A 19,874-nucleotide genomic window follows, 5' to 3' on the forward strand; every position below is an offset into this window, starting at 1 on the left:
CAATAGAATGTTTTTCCTTTAAACCAGTTTAGTGTCACTTTAACGTCACCACTTTATTTTGTGCTTAGGAGTATAGTTTCACCTTGGCAAACACAGGCTGCCATACAGGACCTCTGACATGAATTATTGTATGGCATGCCAATTTTGTGTCTGTAAAAATCACCTAGCACTTTCCTACATTAGGGCAAAAGTATTCCTATTTCAAAAATTCTGTAGCCCTTTCAGAACCACGGACAGAATTGGAAGGCTTGGCTTTTGTGTCATGAATTCTTACACTTGGGTTATCATCTAAGCAGTAATTATCATTTACTGTTAGAGTAACTCTTCTCTGTACACAGGGTGTTGAGCTGAACTCTGTGTGGGTCATACCTGCACATACTCATGGGAGGCTTTGACAGACGCTGAAGGAATTCAGACAGAAAATCCAATACATCAAAGCCTCCTTGTGGGAATAAACAGGTTCTAGTCGCACTGTGCTGAAGGCCCTTTGGAAAGAGCTCTAGGTAAATCTCAGTGCAAGCCAGAAGCTCTGACCAGACACTGCAAAACATTAATAGATATTTTTATTTATATATATTATTAAGGCAAAAAAGGAGCTTAGCTAATAAGAAAAGAGTATAAATGTACACCTTTAATGAAATAAACCCTAGAGCAAAATTGGAGCTGTAGACTGCTATATAATCTATTTCCCAAAGAGTGAAAGATGAATATTGATTGTTCTGAATATGTGACAGGTCCCCTTTTGCTCCTCTCATTGCATCAGTGTTACTTACCTCTCTCCTATGAAACTGAAAACAGGAAAAAGAAAAATCTGGGGGGGGGGGGGATTTACTAAAATTGGAACATGAAAAATCTGGTGCATAGCTACACCAGATTCTGAGTGCTCCAGTTTTAGTAAATCTCTCCCAGGGAGTTCCTGCTCTCTACAACAACTTCGGGTTTCCTGATATAGTGAGCCATAATCTCCAATGTCAGTACTGGTGGGACATCATGTAAATTCTGAGATAGCCTAAAGAAATAATAGTGGTCAACGGGCCTACATTTTCTTCCAGGCGACTGTAGAGGATGCAAGCTCTGCAATTTTACTGCACAAATTAACCAGTTTGTTGAGAATTATGTCAAAAACAAACAGCCCTGCAATCCAAAATTACAAGAAGTACAACCAAAACAGTGCATACAAAGCTAGTGTGTGCGTAGTTATGGCTGGATGTTGTGCTTTGCCTCAAATTGTTTTTAAGGGTCCATGGATACTAGGCAGCAAAACAAATGTTAGAACTGATGGCAAAAAAAGCAGCATAAAAAATGCTCCTATGGAGCGTATTGTACACACGTTTAGGCATGTTTACTTTTTTTAAGCTTTTTTCCCCTAAAACACTAGAAAAAATTTACATTTACAAATGTCTGACTTGCCTAAACACAATATTTAGGCATGTTTATGCACGTTTAGACATCAATTTTTTTTTATGCCTGAAAGCTCCTCTCAAAAATACACCTGTGATATTTTTTTTTCAATCTGTTAACACTTCTCTACAAATATGTCTGTAAACGCCGAGTTTCTTCTACATTCTGAAATAAAAACACCAAATGCCTGTATAAGCAGCATTTTGTATACACATTGTGCATGAGGCCTAAAACAAATTTGTACTTTGCTCATTCAGGGCATGTAATATGTTCACTGAATTGTCTGCCGCTTTTTCTTCTATACTTCCTGCCACCCCTTGACACATACCCAGTACTTCCAGGTATTAATAAACAGAAGATTTTCTTTCCTGCCTCCTACAATTCAACACTGGGTGGCCAATTGCCAGCTCCAAGTGCTGTCATGTGACTTAGAACAAGTGGAATTTAGACAGGGATTTTGTTGGGGATTTTAGCAGACAAACAGAAGCACAAGGATATGAAGAGAAGGTAAGCACCAGTAATGGGGAAGAGAGGGCTATCCAGCTGACTTTATAATAGATATTTTCATGTTGACAATCAGTCACTTTTCCCTACTCTAAAAAAAAATAATAATAATAACGCAAAGCAGTTTTAAACACAATTTATTTTTTTGTTTTAAATAATCAACTAGATCATCCAGTGTTTTGATTTCATACATTGTTATTAGAGCTATTATCAATGAATGCTGTTTCCATATGAAGAGAATCAACAAATAAAAAGATTTCACCAAAACCCAAATAAAAATGCCCTTTAAAACACAGCAGCATTAACAACCTAATATTACACTGCTAGAATGAATACAGATGATCGGCTTGACTGAAAAGAGTCTACATCTTATAGCCAGTACACAATACAGTAAGGACTTTACATCGTGCTGCTTGCCTAAGATCTAATTGCTCCTTTTCAGTTGGTTGTGCTTTGCCCAAGCACAGAGTCACCTCTTAAGCCATAAGCCTAACCCTCGTAAAAGCAATACAGTTGGTGCTTATCACTATGCACAACTGTAGAATATATTATTTTTTTTCTCTTCAAAGTTCATGAAAGTATATTGGCAACAGCGACAAGATTAAATAAAGGGCTTTGTGTGAAGAAGAGCTATATTGTTGTTTGGTTCATGTTTTGTGTAACCTTTGAAAAGCTGAAAATAAAAACCTGAATTCAAATCAAGGTGAGAGAGATACATGCACCAAAATATTAAATGACCCGGGACTGCCAACATTCCCGTTTTTTTTTCCTGTGTACTATTTACGTTTGCAGCAGAATTAAAGAAATTGTGTAAAATCTGCTTGGCTTTGTGTTTTTTTTTTTTTCCATATACAAACATTTTAATTGATAATATACAAGATTTTGTGAAGACGCACCCAGTATACCGACCCATCTGTGAAGTCATACTAGATGTCTATCTGGATTTATGAATATGTGAGCGACATCCAATCGATGCGTTATTAACATGAACTGTAGTCTTGTTAGAATTTTATACAAGTGTCACTTATTTACAGCAATTGATGATTTATAAAAGAAAAGAGCATTTTTAGACCCCAACTTTTAGGGCTCAGATAAAATAAGGCGAACTGTTGCTTATTTAGTGATTATTATATGTCTTCCACAAGTCCAACCAATGTCATCTTCTAGGATAGTGTTGCAGGGATCTCCCGATGCTTGGATTGATGACCAGACCAGCATGGTGTCTTATATATACACTGCATTGTAAACTGCACACTCCTTGACCCCATCTGAATGAAAGGTGATTTTCCCATGCTCTGTTTAATTGGCTCATGCTAAAATAAAGGTTTCTCGCATTAAAAAAACCCATGCGGTTAATGTGTGGAAGCAGCAAACACACACTTTTTTCAGTGATTTTCACTAAAATTTCTGTTCTTCTGAAAGTGTCTTCAGAATACTGGCAGTAACCATTGATCCTAAGGAAAAAAATAAAATAGCAACATTTTAGTTTAACTTATATTAGTACCCTAAATAACAGGAGGAGGGTTAAAGCCTAAAGTTTTTTTCTGGTTTTTTTTTTGCTGACTGTGACCCTATTGGAGAAGTTTCCCATCAATTGCTGAAGACAGGATGGGTTAGGACACTCTCATATGGCGCACATACAAAAACTCAAATATTTTGGCGGCAGATATACTTTAATCACCTCATTACCACATCATAGCTAAAGACAGCTGCAAACTGGCTGTCTTGTTTTGGGAGGGCATCCACAGACATCCTTCCAGAGAGTGCCTCCCACGTGCCCCATGGGGTGCGCATCGGGTGGCTTCTGTGAACACTGTGTCCTTTGAACACAGCTGATCACAGATCAAGGTAAACGGCAAATCACAGTGACCCTTTACCATGTGATCAGTCGAGTCCAATCCCAGCTGATCCCATGTAAATAAACTTGCCGGTTATTGGCATTTCCTTTCCTTATGCGCTGTCACTGAGAAAAGGAGAGCAGATAACCGGCAATCCTGTCAGGATACATTTACACTGATAATCCGTGCCCTGATGATCAATGCAGCCCCATCAGGGCAGATTATTAATGTCCATCAGTGCAGTCTATCAGTGCTGCCCCATCAGTGCTCATCCATGCCCATCAGTGCAGCCTCACCACTGCCCATCAGTGAAGTAGACAAATTCCTTATTTGCAAAATTTTATCACAGAAACAAAAAAAAGGGTTTTTTTTCAAAATGTTTGGTCTTTTTTCATTTGTTTAATCATCAATGTTTTTTTTTAATTTTTGTTAAAGTGTTTGTAAAAGCTCAAGGTTTTTTACCTTCATGCATTCTATGGCTCCCACTGCTGCCAATCACAGGCAGTGAGCCAATGAGAAGAGATAGGGGGTGCGGCCAGCAGTGGCTGGGGAGCGTGCATAGCAAGCTGTTTGCTGTGGGGGCACCTGACAGGAGGAAGGGGTCAGGAGCAACGGCGGGGGACAGAAGAGAAGAGGAGGATCCAGGCTGCTCTGTGCAAAACCACTGCACACTGCAGGTAAGTATAGACAATCATGTTTGTTATTTTTGTGAAAAAAATTTAAGCCTATAGAATCACTTTAAATACCACAAAAAGAAAGCTTTATCAGTCTCAAAAATGTTTTAAAAATCTACCCCCTCTGCACTGATGAAAAAAACAACTACCAACTAATAACTGGTGACCCTGAGGTGTCGTGCTTATTTACTCCAAAAAGACCACAAATATGAAGTTCAAGTGATACTAAAGTCTTGTTTTTAAAAAAAAAAAAAAAAAATATGTTATACTTACCTGCTCAGTGCAGTTGCTTTTCACAGAGTAGCCCAATCCTCCCCTTCTTGGGTCCCCTGCCGGTGATTCTGGCTCCTCTTCCCTGAGCAATGACCCCATAGCAAGCTGCTTGCTATGGGGGCATTAGTACTTGCTCGTCATTGAGTCCCACTCTGTGTCCATAAGGCACAGGACACCAGGACTTGACCCCACCCCCGCTCCCTCCTCACAGGTTGTGATTTACAGTAGTGAGAGCCAATGGCACTGTGTCTCAGCCAATGAGGAGGGAGAGACCCAGGAAAGCCAAGTCTCCTGTGCACATCGCTGGACCGAGATCGGCCTCAGGTTAGTATTCAAATGAGTGGGGGGAGGCGGGGTGTCACTGCACTGAAGGTTTTTTACTTTCATGCATTGTATACCTTAAGCCTTTAGAACCACTCTAAGGGTGTCATCTTTCATATAGCACACCACTATGAAACAATACAGAAAACCTGATACATATAAGTTCCAAATTAACATTAAATTCACAATATACAATGAAAAGTGTGTAGTTAATCAATTATGATCCTCCAAAAAATATAACAAAGTGTCAAAGGTTAATCACAATAAAGTGTGCTGATATTGAAAGAAAGAAAGATATTTTATATATATATAAAGAGAGAGAGAGATATGTGTGCATTTTTTTTTCTTTACTGTCCTAATAGCTATCCTAAAACTTCTTAATGGTATAGTGAACCTTTGTCATACTTCATAAGTGTACAAATAAATCACCCAGTTAATCTTCATGAAACTACCAACTTAAGCAAAATAAAGGCGAGTAAAGTGGAACAAAACCCTCCTATCCTTTTTAGTCAAGGAAGCTGCCATCTTGACCTCTGTTTGATCTGCAACTGCTATGGTGCAACACGTGATCAGTTACACTATGACACCAGCCATTTGATGGTTTGATAGTTTGGTTAAGAGCACAAGCAAATGTGACAGCATTCCTAACTTGCTGGGAATTTACCAGTTTTTAATCCATTAAATTTATGAGTTTAGTTTCCATTTAATATATGCAGGGGTGTAAATGGGCCCTTAAAGAAACCTGCCTGCCGTCATACTGATTCTCTGGCTTTAACACTTTGGGGAAGAGTTATTAAACTGGAGCACTCAGGATTTGGTTCAGCTATGCATGGTAGCCAATCAGCTTCTAACTTCAGCTTTTTCAATGAAGCACACTCCAATTTTAGTAAATCTCCCCCTTTGAGTCAGTGATCTGCAACAAGTATACAAAGCAGATTTTTTTTACGTTTCTCAAACGTTCCCAATCTGTATATCTATTTTAGGTCAGTTTTTCAGAAAAAAAAAACAGGATTTTTTGTACTCATTGTAAAACCCATTTCTCTACAATTCGCGGAGGACACAGCTTTGATTTAGATCAGCACTAACTCCTGCAGGCGGTGATATACCCATTAAGAGATAATCTAAAGCAGAACTGTGTCCTCCCTAGAATGAAAGAGGAAAAATGTTTTTTTTCTGCTCCCTGTTAAAAAGAAAAACTGAACTGAGAGAAATAAAATCACTGCCATTGTGAACCTCCTTTTGAACATGCTAGTTGTCTGGCCATCTCTGGTGTCAGTTCTCAGGCCCCTTTCAGACAGGGCAGACTCCATCAAGTGGATCTGCCTGCTCAGCAGGGGATGTCTCTGCTGACTCAAGCTGAGCAGGCGGATGAAAGATCTGTGTCCGCTCCACTAGGCAGAATGGATATAGACATGGCCCACTGTTCTCTAAGGGGCGGTTGGATGGAAACAGACTGCCTGTCCATTATCCCTCTGACTGTCATCTGACCCACCAGGTGAATGGCAAACAGATCCCTATCCAAATGTTTTTAGCATACAGGATCTGACTGGATGCCGGCGGGTGTCAGTGGACACATGTCCGCTGACACCTGCCACTCCATAAAGAGCTACGGATGGCTCGATCAAGTTCACCTGAAAACTGACAGGTGGACCCTTTTGGACCGCCATTGTGAAAGGGGCCTCAGAGTTATTGACCCAGGACAAGTATGAAGGTAGTTAAAGTCAGAAATCTTAATCAGCGTACTTTTTTCAGGTCAGTGATTCAGATTATTAAATTCCTTAGCAGAATAACCAGGCAATCAGCCTTTTTCATCTGTGGCAGTCTGAATAGGTTCTCAAGTACAAGTTTCCTTTAAATGAGACAATCTCTGTTTTCACACTTCAGTTTTCCTTTTGCTGAAAAAAGTAACTCATCAGTGCAAATATGATGAAACTGGGCTAGGTCTCTGATCTACCATAAGCCTTCCCCAAGTAACACCCACATTCGCAGGATGACAATCAGGACCATCAGTGTGTATAACCTGATAACAACGTTTATACAAAACTAACCTTAAGCACTGTGGTATTATGAAAAACTTTTCTTCTCAACATGTCGGACTTCCTTCTTGGTTTTCACTTTATAGGCTTCACTCTGCAATGAAAACAATTATTATACATAAAGTAACAGAGGTCATTCCTGCAACATTTAATACAGAACTCTAGGCAAATATAAAAATGTTTTTGTCCAACTATGGATTAACTCAGAAATTATTACAGGTGTTTTAAATATTACTGAAATAATTACCCGAAAAAATATTTATATTTATTTCCCCCAGCACACCAAAAAAAAAAAAAAAAAAGTGTGAGATTCTGCACTGTGAGCCAGTTAGGTACCATTCCATTGCACAGTGCATTAGAATTTATAGTGTACTGGGTTATTTAGGGGCTGGGGGAAGTTTAGGAGAGGGGTAAAGCACGAGTGTGCTGATGCTTATTCGCCGTCAAGTGTGATTTTCGGGGATGCATGTGTTGTTATGTCATTGTGTGAACTGCAAGAGTGGCCAAACAGAATTTTTTTCTCTGCAGGTTAAACGGTTCAAATATATGTATTTCAGCTTTGTGTTTAGCAGTTTGACTGGAATTCCGCTTTTTTTACGATTTTAAAAAACCTGCAATAATACTCTAGACATAGGATGGTGACACAAACAGCTGACATGGTCAAATTACATCCTGACCAGTTTGTGCAGGTTTGTAGAATAACAATAAAAGAGAAAAACAGAGATAAACCACAACACAGCATAACACAATGTATGGCACTACAGTATACAATACTACTGGATGGTCCTGGGCAGAGTTATGCCAGAAAGCAAATCCACCTACATATACCACAACAATCTCTTGCGTTGCTCTTTTCAGAATGATTTATCTGATACAGTTTTGTCATGTATAGTTTTTGAGTATGAAGATATAAAATGATTTAAACAGCAGGGGTCCCTTTGATACTTTTATCTGTAGCCCTGTCATCCACATCTACAAGGGGGAAGTGTCTCCAACGCAGTGAATGACAGCATATAACCCTGCATTTTGTAGGATGCGGCACTTTTTATCTTTTTTATCAAGAGGTTCAAAGGGGGGTTGGATAAATATAGCCTCTTTTAATATGTAAATTCTAGTTTTAAAGAAGAAGCCAAGGCAACAGCATAAAAACATATTTCAGTAAGGCCCCACCACCCTCACTAACCCTATAGGGCTTTAAAAGCCCTTTACATTTAATTTCTAAAATTAGATCAGATGATTCTGCTGTCCTATTTCCTATTTCAAAAATTGCACTCTAGGTGGAGGTATGGCAAAGGTTCTAGTTCAACCTTTCACAACTTTTTACTCCAAATAAACACCCCAAATAATTTCCAGGTTTTGGGGTACCTTTACTAAAACCAATTTATCAGAAGTCAATTGGAAAAATGTCGCTTACATTTGTGGTCAAAAGAAAGAATGCAACCCTTACAGTGGTGGTCAGAATGCTACACTCACAGCCTGCTAAAACCATCATTGGCATCATGCTGCTGGGGTTGACAGGTGCATTGGCCCTGGAACTATGCAGGTACCTTCAATTGGGAGGTCAATCAGCTACAGCTCAAAGAAGCTCTAGCAGTCTCTGAAGTAACCATAGGGTACAACAGAACCTGGGTTGAGAATAGATCTAGTTGGTAAAATATAATGTAATTATATGGTGAGGAAATTTCTGCAGACATGACATAGAGAAGTACTGTGCTGTTGGTTAGCCTTTATGATCAGAAGGAGAGATGCTAATGTTTCTAGATGGCCCCATGTCCAGTGTGCACTGGTGGGACTTCAAACTCATGGTGCTGTCACTCAGATCCAGACTGAGATTTATTGTTTCATATATTACAAAGATGGCTGCAGAACAATAATGGAAAAGCTAAGGCCCACAGATTAGTGGTAGGAATTGCTACAGAGTAAAAAAAGGTTGCCTTGACTTCCCTTTAACACCTACTTATACTTTTGCTTCCAATACTTACCCAGTACCCACAATGGACCACTGACACCATTCAATTCATAAAGCATCTCATAGTGCTCCGCAATGAGAATACACCATACTATACTATTATTACCCATTATAGCACATTGGGATTGATTTTCAAAAGCAGCAAAGCATGTTCATTTTGCGAAGTGAAAATTCACTTAGTTTGGTAAAGCTGTCTTTACTTGAACAATTCCAATCATGTGCTAACAAATATCCTGCCGTTTTTTGTTTTTATTTTCCTTGAACAATTGGGTATTCTTTGCAAAGTGAATTTTCACTTAGCTTCATCACATTCACTTTCAAAGTGAACACGTTCCACATCTCCAGTAAATCAATCAATCAATGTGTATTAAAATTAAGCTAAAGGTAGAAGGGAACTAGTAGTTTAGTCAAATGATGTGGTAATGAGAACTCTTTTGGCCTTTGCTCATTGCATCCAGTCATGCACTACAAAGAAGTACACCACTGTAGTAAACACCTCAAGCAACGAGGACTCAGTTAAAACAAACCCGATACACACAAAACTGTAATAAAAAAAAAACTAAAATAGTAAGGCACACAGCATACACCACCACAACAAGGTAAATTACTTGCCCCAACTGTTACAGTTCCACCAACTTTTTTCTCTTGTGGAACCATAACCCGTCTCACGACTTTCCGTGTCACCTGTGAGAAGCAGGAATATTCACTATGTTTCCTATATGGACTTCGTGAAAGATACACGAAAACACTGCACTGCATCAGTTGTCAAGCATGGGAATATACCAATGGACACACAGGATTTTGGGAAATCACAGCAGCAGAAAATAAAGATCATTTACTTTTTTTGTGATGATGTTGCCTTCTTCATCTGTATACTGTTCTTCCGTAACAGATTCACCAGGAATGTTTTTTACTTCATCCCCCTAAAGAGCGTCAGAGCATTACATCAATTGTTCATTTTAAGACCTATACATGGCACGCCGGGCATGCAGGATAGGAAAATAAACACGCTGTAGGGCAGCATGCCAAGGCAAGAAAGGGTTAAACTGGCAGCACAGCCAATTTAAAAAAATGGATATATATCGCTATAACAATATATCGTACATGTACAAGTGAAAATTGTACATATCTCTGGGAGTGCTCACTGTTATAGCATAATTACACAATTCTTTTATTCCTGACAGAGCTTACAAAAATGTCGTTTCCTGCTTGTCCCCCCCACCCGCCAAATCTTTATCTGCATGACCCTTGATCTTATGAACCCAAGCACACATAGAAGGTGCCAACGTTGGACCTCTGGTGAGCCCCACAATCTCCATATCTGGTGCATCATCTGCCAGTGGAACCTGGGAGTGATCTAGGGATAAATAAGAGTACAAGTACCTTTTGATGCTTGCTTGTAAGTGCTGATATCAGTGTGTAAAGTGGTGGCCAGAATGCCACCCTTACAAACAGCTAATAACTTCACTGGTGTCATGCAGCGAACTCTGCCATGTGGTGTTGGCCCCAGAACTGTGCAGGCACCATCAAATGTTGGGTCAATAACCATTAAATGGGAGGTCAATCAGTTCAAGGAGCCCCTCACAACCTATGGAGGAACCCTAGTTGAGAATGGCTCATCTAAACAGTGCAATAGGTTTGTTTTACGATGTTTATACACCTAAAGGTAGAGGAGGGGGACACCCAGTACCCCTACTGCTCAGAAAAGGGAATGCTCAGTCTACAACAAAGTGCACACAAACCTATTGCAAATCACTGCATCTTCTATTCCATTCTAATAAGTATCAAAAGCATATAATTATTAGATGGAATAACAGTGGAAACCTATTCAAGTTTTCATTATCGGCAAGAAGCCTTTTCTGACAGTAATTTGCACCTACACGGGTGCCTTAAACAATGTTTCAGACCACAACTTTTTCGCTTGTTTCAGATGGGATATTCTTCCATTGTCCATTGAAAGCATGATTTTTATGAATATCCTGTGTGATTACAGAAGAACTGCTAAATTCAGATACATATTTTGCTGCGGATCCATACCACCTACTGTAATAATAAATCTTTTTCTTCTAGAAAACAATCTCCTTGCAGATACGAATCACTATGGACATTTTTGCTCAATTGGCTGTGTGTGTGTGGTCTTTGTTCCTCCAGTCTCTGTACATAGCATTTTTTATATGCAACATTGACCTCTAAATGGTAAGTTGTCACTCCATATTGTTACATCTCTTACTCAAAAAAAACCCAACATGTTTTTATGATATACTTTGTGCTGTTTAACATATAATCAAACTACAAAGTAGTAATTAAGAAATAAGTGATGCAGATCTGCACTGCAGTAAATTATCTCCAGTGTCTGTACCAAGAGGAAAAAAAATACACAGTTAACAGTATCCTTCCACCAACATGGAGGTGACAAAACAAGGAAATACAGCATTTTATTTATTTCTTATGCATAGCCACATGGTTTTCCATATATAGGGAAACAAACATGTAAAAGTGCAGTCTTTCCACCATTCAGGTAGACACACAACTGCAATTATTTCAATCCTGTCCCCATGTGAATGCCTAATTGAATATGCAGCATGTTTTTTAAGTGGCAGCATACTGCCTGTGCTGGACCATTGACAAGGCTAGGAAACAGTATGCACCTTCAAATTAAAGCCTGGCCAAACTGACTGTGAGGTGTCTGAAATGGAATGGACTTAGTCTGAACAAGCTCTTGAAATGCAAATATTTATGTCACCTGTGAATCTACAAAGGAAACTGATGAGCCTGTACTGCTAGTCGCCCCTGAAATTTGGTTTGTTAAACAGCAATGTGGAGAATTTTAGAGTAGTCAAAACTAAAGTCAAAACGTTTTTTTCATTTTGGATAGAGTAAGGGAGGGTTATAGACCCTTCATGTTTGCTGACTGTCATTCTTCCTATCAGTATATTTCAGATAAAAATAGCCATTTGCTGCAATTACACTAAATCTGATTGCTTTCAGGTGCTGTTTTTAAACAGCTGTAAACTGAAAATGTAAGAGGAACCCAGTGACAGTTTCTTCCACTAATTCTCTACTATTTTCATGAAATATGACAAATGGATTTAGGTGAAATAAAAGTTTATAAACAGAACCAACAGTTTGCAGATTAGTATTATAATAGACATTTTGATTGAACTCGTTCCTTTTTTCTTTTACGTACACAACACTAGATTATGGCTTATAAACCTGAAACCATAGGAGATAAAATACCCTTGTTACAAAAACTGAATAGATAAAAGGAAGTGATACAAGCATACAGAGTATCTGTATAAAGAGGTTATTGGTCTGCATGGTATTCACAGCAAACACTAGTGGACTAAAACAAGACAAGGATAAGTGCCACTCATCAGGTAACTCTGAATGTTGGCCATAATCATATATATAACTGCTGAAAAACATTAAGGGGTCAGTTAAGCTTAGCCATGCTACGTGAACGTGCTAGTTATGTTATCAGCATTCTCATTGACACAAATGGTAGACTAAAAGCATTTCCTTTGCCTGTCATTTGCGATAGACTGATTTTGTGTACTAAGCAAGAACTGAAAATGCAGATTCACATATATATTAAATGATCATGTGTCTTCACTAAAAAGGCTATTACCTTCAAAGTCAGCACAAAGCAAAATAACACTGCTTTGGGAGGTGGGAAAGCATATCCTCAAGCCATTACATTATTCAATGGCTTAGTGCAGACTTACTAGGGAACATGCAAACAGCCCTAGTGTGATAGCCTAAAGCAACCAGTCTCATATCCGCTTTCAGTGATCTATGACCTGGCAGTAGCTGAAAGCTGGTATCGGATTGCGTACTTTGGGTTACAAAGCACCATGGCTGTTTACATTGTTTAAAGTAGCTTATAAATGTCTACTTCTGAAGTTATTTAAATATAGAAAACTTATGTATTTACATATATAAATACATATTATACGGTATTTTAGGAAAAAAGCAAACGTCCAAGGCAAAAACAAAAATCCATGCTGGGATCTGCACTGGTAGTCAGACATACTTGGTACCTTATATATCAATCTCCGTCGAGTAATTTTCGTAGTGATCCTTCGTTCCTCATCTGAGCTTGACTCACTCTCACATTCACTGTCACTAGAATCCTGATAAATGCATTTTAGGCATGTTTTACCAGCAGACTTAAAGGAAAAAGAAATATTTTTATCTATGACACAGGAAGGACGTGGTTACTTTGATGTTTCATAGAAGATCCTAAGATACTGTATGTGCTTAACATCACCAGCACCCTAACTATGGATTGTTTTTCTTACTAGCTAAAAAGAAATGGTAGGTGCTGAGACAAGAGGTCACCTGAAGCTTGACAAACATGGCCTGTCATCTGCCTGCCCATATCACACAGTCTCCCATCCCAGGGGGATAAAAAAGCAAGCCTGCACAGTTATATTTAAACACTTTTTGGTTTCCTGTATAAACTCAAAAAGTCAGGTTTTTCCTGAAGCTCTACTGTGTCATCTATACATGGTCAGCACTTGGTGGAGGCGGGTCTATAAAAGTCCACGGGGCTCGCACATTCTTAGGAGCCCCCAGAAACTTCCCCCTGCCATCAATCTCACCTGCCTATGAAGAGCTGCACCATTACAGCAGTGGTATCAAATCCTCCAGCATGACCCAGTTACAGCAAATGTACTTATAAGTAGATTTGATCTTGCAAATGTATTACTACTGTGTTCATTCATAAAAGGGAATAGAATATTTTTTATGGCTGCCTCGGTCAACCAAAGGGGTCTTTCTGGGCACGCCAGAGGTTCTGGCAAGAGATCTTGGCAAGAAAGCCTCAGAGAGATAGAAGATATCAGGAACTTGGGTTAATATCCAGTGTTCCAACACATTTTGTCAGGATAGATGGAGGCTTTTAAATTAACATGTTAAAAAAGTTGGGCATATAATGACATGTTTAAGCAGATGTTTCTTTCAGTTAAATCTTTAGATCAGAATGATCAGTAGATTGAGAGGTATAGGCAAATGAATATATACAAATTTCTGTCCTCTAATGTGATAGGCTGCCTAACCTACTAATATGGAGGCAGGAAGGGGTGGTGTCAAGCATAAGAAAACCAATGATTTGGAAATGTAGTTGCCTTTATCTCTGGATCTCCTGATTGTGTTTATATAAAGTTTTAATCTAAGATAAATTATAGTAGCTCAAAATCAGTTGCTCAGGTTTGTGACAGATTTACTTTGAAAGACAGCTGTACCTTTCTACAGTTGTCCTCTAGTAACTCCTACACTCCGAAGTGCTGCCCATTTGGTGAAAAATGTTAAGTGATTGTAAACCTCTGAAATGGAAAATGAACAACGCATATCCCTCTATAGTGTGCACATGCCTCAAGCCAAAGCAACTGGCATAGTTCCTATCTGTTCTCTCTTCCCTCTGCTACGGTATCTGCATGAGTCAATTGGTAAAGCCAAAACCTCAGAATCTAGGGGGATGGCCCCGCCCCCCTGCTTGTACAAAAATACTGAGGCTAGTTGCTTTACTGGATCTATGTAAGGGTTTTCAACCACTTTAATCCTGATCCAACAATCTTCACTATGAGGCCCCACTCATAGTGAAGATTGAGAGCCACACAACCTTTCTCCCAAAAATGACCAGGAAACTTTCCATTGCCATGGAAAAGGTGGTCACTCAGAGTATGGGTCAATGGAAAAATGTCTCTTACATTGGTGGCAAGTAGAAAGTATGCAACCCTTACAGGCAGGTAAAAAGATCATTGGGGTCATGCTGCTGGCTTTGGCTCCTGGTCTATGCAGGCACCATCAGATGGGAAGTCAGTTAGCCACAGCTCAAGGAACCACTAGCTACCTCTGGAGGAACTTGAGGGTTCCACAAAATCCTGGTTGAGAATGGATGGTCTAGGTCTAGATTTGCTGTGTAAAATGTGCTGTAAGAGCTGTGGATAAAGCTTGTCTAGGAAGTTGTCAGCTTAGAACAGAAACATAGCAGTGGAATAAGTAGAAATAGACAACAGGGGTTCATTCATGGCATCTGCTTTGCTTCAATTCTGCTATTCTGTATATACCCATATACTCCATATGTATTTTTTCAAATACCTGTATAAAATCTTTATCACTGAAATAAATGCTACAGGGTGCAGTCATGGCACTGAGCGTTGGCTGTCTGCTTTCTAGAAGACTTGATTAGTCCAATAGGATACAGTAAGTGTGGTCGAAAAGGCAGAGTTTTTGTCCCTGCTACTAGTATTAAAAGATACCTGGTATTCCAATGCAGCTGTACCTAACTTCATTGCATGGGCTGAAAGCGTAAGCAGCATTGTCAGTCCTCAATGTAAAGTCCACAGCTAGACTACAGAGCCATGTACTGATGTTAGCTACAAAGGCACGGTATCCCTCTGATCATCTCTCTAACACCAGCACTCATGGGAAGTGTAGTTCTGTGGCTGTCTGCATGTCAAGGTGGAACAAAAGGCTCCTGTGAAAACCGCCATTATGCTGCAGACTGGAACAAAAGCTTTAAAGCTGGCTTTTACCTTGTATTAAAAGTAATATGCTACACATGAACATTGTTAAAAATTGTTTAAATCTCATTTAAAGCATTACAGCCTCTGCTAGCATAGTGGAGCAAAGTATGTCCATTCTATGACACTACTTGTGTAGAAAGAATATGTAGGCTGGCATTGATCCTTCTGAAAAGGCTAGCTGCATGGCTACGTTTGCTTTTTATTTGTTCTGAGCTCTGGAACAAGCATGTAGCAAGTTAAGCCAGAATGGCTAAACTGCATAATTGCTAAGGGTCATTGACTCAAATACTGAAGTTGCTGGATCAGCATTAAAGCCAGGCAAACAGCAATTTAAAAAGGAGAAGCCGGGTTTGGCTATTGGTAGTAAATGTAAACATTTCAAATGTAATAATTCATATTTACCTGGTTAAATGAAAAAATATTTAAAAATCTTTAATACCGAGAGAAGTCAATTAAGAAAATTGCAGGTTTATATTTGAAGCAATTGACTTTATAATTCTATTCATACTAATAAATGATATACATAGGTCAGATCACTCCTGGTCAAACTGTATGGTTTGCTGACTTGCAAAGTCAAAAGTGAACAGCCTTTACTGGAAGAAAACTTAAACATGACATTTTTGTTTTGGCTGTTTATACACAGAAATTAATTATCTGTTGCTGAAATGAAATGTCAAATATGTGATCCATGTAAGATGTCCTAAATTTCTGTGAACTAGAAGGAGGAAAAGCATTTCACAAATAATGTAACTGGACCAGGTAAGCCCACACAGTTCAAACTTGCCATAATCTTGTTTCTGGCTGCTGCAGCTACCTTGGCAACAGGTTTTAAGAAATGGCCTAATGTCTGCAGTAAACCTGTATATTATGAATTCATATACGGTTGTTCTTTATATCGTGTAGCAAGTTTAATGGTGTTCAAACAAACATTTCTCTCAAAAGGACCTAATGGTAATTAATGAATTAATTAAACCCCGCAGTTTAAGAAAACTTACTAAACTAAGCTCCCCTTCTTGAGATAATAGATACCATGTGACCAGATATTATTGTTTAATTTCAGGTTCAAATTACCACCACAGCATGTAGAATTACCTATGCAAATGCTAACTTCCTAAAAACCAGTGTTTATACTTGGGCACATGTCCCCTATCCAACAGTGTTTAGACCTGGCAATTGGTCACTCACTGGTCGCTCACTTTTGGGAAGTGCCTGGTGACTTCCCCTTCCACATACTGTGTGCTTCTGTGAAGAAAGAAACAAAGGAACAAAAGGGGAGCTGGATTCAGATTTTCTAAGGGTCACAGAAATGGTCACTGGGCACACTGACTCTGGTTTGGCAGCACTCCATAAAATAGGGACATCCAACAGGGACAGGAAAAGCACCCAGAGCTGAGAATCCACATTAATACAATCCAATGAGAATGGAAAAATGCCCAAGTGTACAATGTAATTTCATGATAAAATTAATTAATAGCAAAATACATCCAACACATTTCAGAGGCCAAATATACTCCCTTTCCATCAGGGCTTAAGACTGTGTTTTGACTGTGCTTAAACTGACTCAGGTGAGCAGATACCAAAGAAATATTTACAGTGATTCACTGCTTGGAAAAGTTTCAGGAGGGCAGGTTTAACAAATAATGATAACTTTAAACTGATGCCTCTATGTAAAAAATTGGAAACATGGATATGCAAAACAACTGTTCATTTGATTATTCATTTTTCTCATGCTTTTGAAAGCTAGCCATACAGATTACAATCTGGTTATACTATCTCTGTACCAGGGGCAGACTGACCATTTGGAAACTCGAGCACTGCCCGAGCACCCTGGGTCAGTAGGGGGAACCCATGAGATGCCCCTGGTACCTTTTTCATAGGCTTTTTTGAGTTTGGGCAAGGACACAGGGGCCCCATGAGTTGTCAGTCCGCCCCTGCTCTGTACAGTCTCCTTTAGGCTAGGTTCACACTGCTATGATACGATTTTGATTTGACTTTCAGTGTGATTATGTAGTGCTACTTTGATGAGGTTTGTATATTCTATGGGACCAAAATCACACTAGAATCACACCAAAGTAGTACGGGAACCTTTTCCAAAATTGCTACATGCTGAGTTGCATTGATGTGAAAGGCACCATTGAAAACAATGTAATTTCCCTTGTCATTCGATTCTGTGCAACTCAAGTCTCATCTGAAATCACACTAGTGAGAACTAGGCTGTACAGATAACACAATAACTTACCAAAACAATCTATTCAATTTGTAAACAACCTGGCAGGTCTTTGCACTACCTAGTTGTTTGTAGAGCTAAAGATGTGCAATCAGATTGTAATGTGTACAGTCATCTTTTCCATGAATGACCCTCAAAAACCACTTACTTCTTTTACACTATTTTTTTATGTCTATAGGTAGTTGTAGAGTTTTGTAGTATTATATAAACACCAAACATCACCAATTGGCAATTTCTAACAATACCTGTAGTTTTGAAGCTTTGCTGCTAGGTATGTGTTTCCAGCTGAGACAAGAATACATTTTATTGACCTTAAAGACTGCTAAATGTATGTTCTTAGGGGTCGGCCCTGCCCATCCCAGTAACATTGCTTATTTGGAATCTATGTCCATCACATTCTTTTTGAACCAACATGTGGGATAAATTTCAGCAAATGACATGCAGTGCATTGAGCTCTTCTCAGGAACTGTTTGGGTAGTTACCAACATGATATGGGCTTTATTAAATAAATTCACAACATGAAACTGGTTACTGTTGGGTGGGATTGTTCTTTCATTCAAGTTGATGTTCCTTTGTAACTTTAATCCAGTCATAGCAAGATGTAGATATGAGTTCCCCAAGCAGATAAAGCTGCCAACTCATTCAATTTTGACAAATACAGATTAAATATTTCTCGTGTGTATAAATATTAGCAATCTCAAACATTCTGTCATAACTGTACCTTTTCTGCAGATGCTCCCTCGTCTGCATGGGTGTGGGGCCTAGATCTGCCTTCTTCCAAGCCAGTCCTTTTAGCACTAACAGGTAATGAGCTCCTATGCTCTCCTATTACCACCTTCTGCTCTCCTCTTCCATTTGTTCCTTGGAGTGATTTTGGTTTCTGTTTGTCATTTGCTTTCACTGGGTTCGTCTCGAGCGTGCTGGAACTGGTCTTACCTTCTGTTAGTGACTCAGAAGGACTGACAGTAGATTCCAGCCTTCCTACTTCTCCTTTGAGGTATGAGGTAATTGTCTCATGGCTACAACATGAAGAACAAAATTATAGTCATTTGGCAATGCAGGGACAAAAAAAAAAGAAAAAGTAAATCTTCCCATCCAAAATGATACATTCGGAATTGCCCTTCTGAGCTATCAGACCCACATGCAAACTAACATCTTTTTGGTGTACTTTATAAAACCAGTTATTCAGACCACTTAAAGTAATGAAAAGGATTTATTTTTCAACTTTTAAGCCCCATACACATGATGAGAATATCAGACGAATGATCGTCCATTTTTTTGCATGTTAGTCTCATATTGAAAATTAAGAGATTGAGAATATTCTTGTACGACAGAATAAAAATTTGTAAGTGGTGTTGTATTGTAATGCATTTGTATTTAAACCGTATATTCACTGCGTAAATGAGATGTAAAAATATATATAAAAAAAACATCTAACACCTTAAAAAATACATAATAAATAACTCACCTAAGTTAATAAATGAGTGCATAGAATGTGTAAGTATGCAGCTGCCCTAATAGTGAATAATGCAATAGTCACCTCATGAACCAATGATGAATAAAAGCAGTGCAAAAAAAAATATTATATATAAAAATCACTAGCAGAGTGAAAATATGACACAAAGTATAACACTGTAAATGTACACAAATATTTAAATCATTTGACATAAGTTCATCAACTGAAAAATGAAAATTGTGGTGAAGTGCAAAGTCACCACGTGAACAACATGACGATAATTGATTGAGTAAAGTGCACTCAGATATCACCGCGTGCTCCACAGGAAAACCTCCCCCAATTCAGTAGCACTCACCAGATATCGTGGCCCATCCAAACCTGATAGGCAATGGTGCTTATGAGAAGTGAGCATCTCACCCGATCCTCCTCGCTGCACGTGAGCGATATGTCATCTCCGGCAGGGGATGTAAGGTGGATGCCTCATTACAGAATACGTCGTACGGCTCGCTTCATGTGATATACAGATACCCTTAATGGTTATTGTGGATATTTTGGCATGCTTTCATTTATTTCATATGAGTGCAATACTTTCTACCCAATAAATAGTTTTTAATGGATTCACGTTATGAGTTTCCTTTTACATCT

The 19,874-nt window shown here is 38.8% G+C and overlaps 1 protein-coding gene across 30 annotated transcripts in view; it reads right to left on the bottom strand.

The window, feature by feature from the left end:
• Positions 1-2,026: 2,026 nt before the first annotated feature.
• ANK3 (ankyrin 3) overlaps positions 2,027-19,874 on the bottom strand; it is an 818,082-nt gene continuing 800,234 nt past the window's right edge. For 25 of the 30 annotated variants that reach the window (XM_089683172.1, XM_089683174.1, XM_089683176.1 and 22 more), the window contains 6 exons: positions 18,495-18,792; positions 13,057-13,185; positions 9,856-9,939; positions 9,629-9,700; positions 7,060-7,141; positions 2,027-3,359 (listed from right to left, as the gene is read on the bottom strand). In XM_089683172.1, coding sequence (XP_089539298.1) covers positions 7,076-7,141; positions 9,629-9,700; positions 9,856-9,939; positions 13,057-13,185; positions 18,495-18,792 — 649 coding nt within the window. In that variant the 3' untranslated portion in view covers positions 2,027-3,359; positions 7,060-7,075. The remainder of the gene's footprint in view (positions 3,360-7,059; positions 7,142-9,628; positions 9,701-9,855; positions 9,940-13,056; positions 13,186-18,494; positions 18,793-19,874) is intronic. The other 5 variants (XM_089683180.1, XM_089683192.1, XM_089683171.1 and 2 more) reach the window with 4 other exon arrangements.

Source organism: Staurois parvus, unplaced genomic scaffold (genome assembly GCF_062004578.1).
Source record: "Staurois parvus isolate SC_StPar_1 unplaced genomic scaffold, SC_StPar_1.0 ptg000303l, whole genome shotgun sequence".
Lineage (NCBI taxonomy): Eukaryota > Metazoa > Chordata > Amphibia > Anura > Ranidae > Staurois > Staurois parvus.